This window comes from Budorcas taxicolor, chromosome 19 (assembly GCF_023091745.1).
Source record: "Budorcas taxicolor isolate Tak-1 chromosome 19, Takin1.1, whole genome shotgun sequence".
NCBI classification, from domain to species: Eukaryota; Metazoa; Chordata; class Mammalia; order Artiodactyla; family Bovidae; genus Budorcas; species Budorcas taxicolor.
The window spans coordinates 55,039,650-55,044,221 of record NC_068928.1 but is presented as its reverse complement, the minus strand read 5'-3'; the positions used below and the strand labels follow the sequence as shown (position 1 = coordinate 55,044,221).

Here is a 4,572-nt window from a genome sequence, read left to right as displayed (position 1 = left end):
GGTGCAGTGCCGTCAGAGGCCAGGAGGGGGAGCCTCGGAGCAGGCGGCCTGCCTGGCAGAGAGGCCGCAGGATCACATGGTTTCTGGTGAATTCTGGGCTGAGGGCCTGAGGGGAGGCTGCTGGTGGCGGGTGGCCCAGGACCGGGTGGAGGGTCCCAGGACGCAGCGGGGGCCACTCCTGCCAAGGTTCTGCCCTCAGGAGGCCGAGTATCTCCAAACAGGCAGGGCCCAGCCCCTCGCCCTGGCCACACAGCCTAGTGCGGCGCTGTGACTTCTGAAGCCCTTCCTGACCCCTGACCTCCGCCCCAAGTTGACCCTGGGCCCCCCAGGGCAGCCCCTCTGGGCAGCCTCCCTCCCTGGGGCTGGGACCCAGGCAGGGACGGGTGCTGGGCAAGGGAAGTTTGGACCCTCCTGCGCTCCGTAGCCCGGCTCTGGGGCAGCTGCTTCCTGGGGCCTGGGGGTTCCTGCCCGGCCTGGGCTGCAGCCTCCCTCCATGACAGGTTCCTGGGGATGGGCTGGGGCTGGGGTGGAGGGTGGGAGCTGGGCCTGGGCCTGGTCCGCCTGGCCGGCAGAGCAGGGTGAGCCCTGGGGGCCACAGGCCTCAGGAACCCCGGGCGCCTGGGTGGGGGGGCCCAGCAAGGGTGTGCCGAGGAGGCTGAAGGGGCAGCAGGGGTGCTGGGCATGGGGGAAAACGCCCCAGGCGCCTCTATTTCCAGGGCAGCTCTGTGGACATGGACGTGTTCCAGAAGGTGGAGAAGATTGGAGAGGGCACCTATGGGGTGGTGTACAAGGCCAAAAACAAGGAGACTGGACAGCTCGTGGCCCTCAAGAAGATCAGGCTGGATTTGTGAGTGCTGGGGTAGCCTCTGAGACCCCCTGGTTTGGAGTGACCCAGCTATCCGCCTGACCCTCATCTCAGAGTCTTGTATTCTACTCCTTTTCTGACTGCTGCTCACTCACGTAGCAGGGGGTGCAGCCCTCATTCATCCTCACCCTGACCAGGCTTCGCCCCAGCCCTCTGGCAGTGATAAGTACGTGCCCAGGAGGGTCCCATTGCTAGGAGGTGGGCCATCCTTATGTTATATATAAAACAGCCCCCCGACCCTCCCCACGCCCCTGGCAGAAGCACCCTGCCCAGCTTCGCACTCCACTGCTGCACCTTCCTCTCCTCCAGGGAGACCGAGGGGGTCCCAAGCACTGCCATCAGGGAGATCTCCCTGCTCAAAGAGCTTAAGCACCCCAACATCGTCAGGTGAGGCGGGCAGGGGATGGGGCAGTGGGGCCTGTCCCAGCCCGACTGGGAGCCGCGTGCTGACTGGTACCGCCTGGCCAGGCTGCTGGACGTGGTTCACAGCGAGAAGAAGCTTTACCTGGTGTTCGAGTTCCTTAGCCAGGACCTGAAGAAGTACATGGACTCTACCCCGGCCTCCGAGCTCCCCCTGCACCTAGTTAAGGTACCGGGAGAAGGACGGGCTGACCAGCAAGGGGGCCATTGTTTGACCAGCAAGTCAGCCCCAAAGACTTGCTTGACCAGCCCCTGCCCACCTCCACTCTGCCAGCTCCTTCTTTCTCTTGCCCGCTGTTCCAGAGTTACCTCTTCCAGCTGCTGCAGGGGGTGAGCTTCTGCCACTCGCATCGGGTCATCCATCGAGACTTGAAGCCCCAGAATCTGCTCATCAATGAGTTGGGGGCCATCAAGCTGGCTGACTTCGGACTGGCTCGAGCCTTCGGGGTGCCCCTGCGCACCTACACCCATGAGGTACCAGGGGACAGAGAGGGAGAGAAGGGATGTCACCTGTGCACCCAGCCGCCCTGAATGATGCTGTTTCCTTGCTCCCCCAGGTGGTGACACTGTGGTATCGTGCCCCTGAGATCCTCTTGGGCTGCAAGTTCTACTCCACTGCTGTAGATATCTGGAGCATCGGTTGCATCTTTGCAGAGATGGTAGACAGAGGGATAAACATGGCCAGAGGGAGGCCACAGGCAGGGTCCTCCTGGGGTAGGGGGGACGTGGGGGCTGTGATTCTCCTATTAAAAGTAGATTAAGTGTAGGTTATGAAAAATAAAGATTTAGGCACTGTTAAAAAAAAAAAAAGTAGATTAAGGGATGTTTGGGATTGGGCTAAAGGTCTTTTTCCAGAAAAGGTCAGGATTTTTAGCACACCCCTGGGAAAGATGTCTGGAAGGTGCCTCCCTGGTCTGGCTTCTCGTCTGGTACTGGGTTCTGTATGACAAGGGAACAGACCCCACGCTTTCTCCCCTTCCCCATTCCAGGTGACCCGCAGAGCCCTGTTTCCAGGCGACTCTGAGATTGACCAACTCTTCCGTATCTTTCGGACCCTGGGGACACCCAGTGAGGCCATGTGGCCAGGAGTCACCCAGCTGCCTGACTATAAGGGCAGTTTCCCCAAGTGGACCAGTAAGGGGCTGGAGGAGGTCGTGCCCAGCCTGGAGCCAGAGGGCCAGGACCTGCTCTTGGTAGGTACAGGTGGGCGGCAGGGAGGCCAAGGCCTCCTCACGCCAGCTGCTGCTCTCCCTAGAAGTGTCTGCTTTGTCATCCAGCCTCTAATGTAACCCTGGCTCCTTTTGGGGCAAGACCGGTCTCTTTTCTGACCTCTGTACACAGTTGGCTTGTCCCTGTGTGTATCAGTTGCACCTGGAGGCCTCTCGCACAATAAGTCCAATGTTCCTCATCCTTTTTAAAACTTCTCTCTTCCAGTTAGCTTTGTTTTCACGCTGCGATGTATGTGTATCCTCAGTCACTCGGTCGTGTCCAATTCTCTGTGGCCCTTTGGACTGTAGCCACCAGGCTTCTGTGTCCATGGGATTCTGCAGGCAAGAATGTTGGAGTGGGTTGCCATTTCCTACTCCAGGGGATCGTCCCAATGCAGAGACTGAACCCAGGTCTCTCAGGTCTCCTGCGTCGGCCGGCTTATTCTTTTCCGCTGGGAAGCCCTGTACTGGGATAATGTGCCCTTTCTCCTGGTTGGCCTGTGTTTTGGTGATTTTTTCTTGTGGTTATTATTCAGAGCGGGCTGCCTCCTCGCTTCCTCAGCCCCCACCACAGTCTTCGGTCACCACTCCAGGTGTACCATCTCGACCCCTTGGGCTGGCCCAGGCTGGGATGCCCAGAGGGGTCCAGGGATCCATTCTTGCCCCCAAAGACTCGGAGCACATTTCTCTCTTGAGTCTGACATTGGGTCACAGAAGGCAGGGCAGCAACTTCATCTTCACGCTGTGTGCCCAGCTTTCTCAAGGGCTGTGTGGGTCTCCCAACCCAGTGCTGAGGGGCAGCGTGGACTTCCCACCAAGACTCCTCACCCTCCATCCTGGCTGCTTTAAGGTGGGGAGGTCCTTCTACCCCCTAGCTGGGTTTAGGGGATTTTGTTTCTGCCCCAGTCTCAAGCATGCTCCCTGGACGTGCTTGGCCCCTCTTCCTGATACTTAGATCTGTCTCAACTAGAAGTGGGCTGGAGCCTGGAAAGTTAAGGACGAGGAGAGACTGACTCAGCCTCAGTAGCATGAAGGAGACAGGGGGTGACTCAACAGGGCTGGACTAGAACAAAGTCTTTGTCCCCAGATTCCGGGAGTTTCTGGAACTGGTTCTCCAGCTGGGAGGTAGTGGCTTTGGGCCGTTCTGGGTTTGAAGGCAGCTGCTTTGGGGCTATGGGGCCCTGGCCACACCCAGGGCCCAGCCTCTCTCCTCCTCTCTCTGCAGCAACTCCTGCAGTACGACCCCAGCCGGCGGATCTCAGCCAAGGCCGCCCTGGCCCACCCGTACTTCTCGTCCACCGAGACCTCCTCAGCGCCCCACCAGTGTGTGCTGGAGCCTTTCTGCCGCTGAGAATGTGCAAGGCCCATTGCCTCAAAGCCCTTCTGCAGCCGCCCCCCCCACCCTGCCGCCGCCGCCTCCCTATTCACTCCCCAAGAAAGGGGACACACCTGGGGACAGAGCAGTTTGGCATCAGCTGTCCAAGGGCTGAGTTTGGGTTAGTCCTGCCAGCAGGCTAGCAAGTTCCTGTGTTGTTTGCTGGGTTTGCCTTTTCAAGATGGGGGGACAGAAGCCCCCTGCCTGAGGAGGCCCATTAGAGGCGGGGTCCCTGGGCACCAGACTGGCAGGTGCCAAGGAGAGCAGAAAGCCTGCCCGGGCCGCCAGCAAGGCCCTCCTAGCGCCCCTTGGCCGCCCCACCCTTGGCTGCAGAGCAAGACCCCCAAGGAAGGGGTTCCCCCCAAGCTGATCCTTTTGGATTTAAAATGTTATGGGGGAAGAGTTGAGTTCCAGTTAAGAGTCTCATGTTAAAACAGGAGGCGGAGCAAGGGGGAGAGGCCATTTTCCTGATCCCGGGGCGGGGGGAGGTCGGATGTTCTAAGTAGCTGTCTCATCATTGAGGATATGCTTACGTTTGTATGACTCTGGCTTCAAGAACAGAAAATGAAAGTGATATATTCCTGAGTTTTCTAGTGTTTCTCTCTGCTCTGGAAGGACGCCGGGGACGTGCCAACAAGGGGGAGGTTGACAGAGGGCTGGAGACAGCTTCTGCCCTGAGTTGGTGGCCCTGAGCTGGCTGTGGG

General features: G+C 59.2%; 1 protein-coding gene across 1 annotated transcript; it reads left to right on the top strand.

The window, feature by feature from the left end:
- Window positions 1-711: 711 nt before the first annotated feature.
- On the top strand, window positions 712-4,203 carry CDK3 (cyclin dependent kinase 3). The gene is made up of 7 exons (XM_052658124.1): window positions 712-847; window positions 1,175-1,252; window positions 1,334-1,454; window positions 1,589-1,759; window positions 1,843-1,944; window positions 2,275-2,478; window positions 3,719-4,203. The coding sequence occupies exons 1-7, from the start codon at window positions 732-734 to the stop codon at window positions 3,842-3,844; spliced, it is 918 nt and encodes a 305-aa protein (XP_052514084.1). The 5' UTR covers window positions 712-731; the 3' UTR covers window positions 3,845-4,203.
- The last annotated feature ends 369 nt before the right edge of the window (window positions 4,204-4,572 follow it).

Bases quoted from the DNA above. Each gene is read 5' to 3' on its own strand.
- CDK3 (XM_052658124.1), top strand. From the start codon at position 732: ATGGACGTGTTCCAGAAGGTGGAGAAGATTGGAGAGGGCACCTATGGG. The intron at 1,455-1,588 runs GTACCGGGAGAA...CCGCTGTTCCAG, and splicing joins TCCCCCTGCACCTAGTTAAG to AGTTACCTCTTCCAGCTGCT. The intron at 1,945-2,274 runs GTAGACAGAGGG...TCCCCATTCCAG, and splicing joins GTTGCATCTTTGCAGAGATG to GTGACCCGCAGAGCCCTGTT.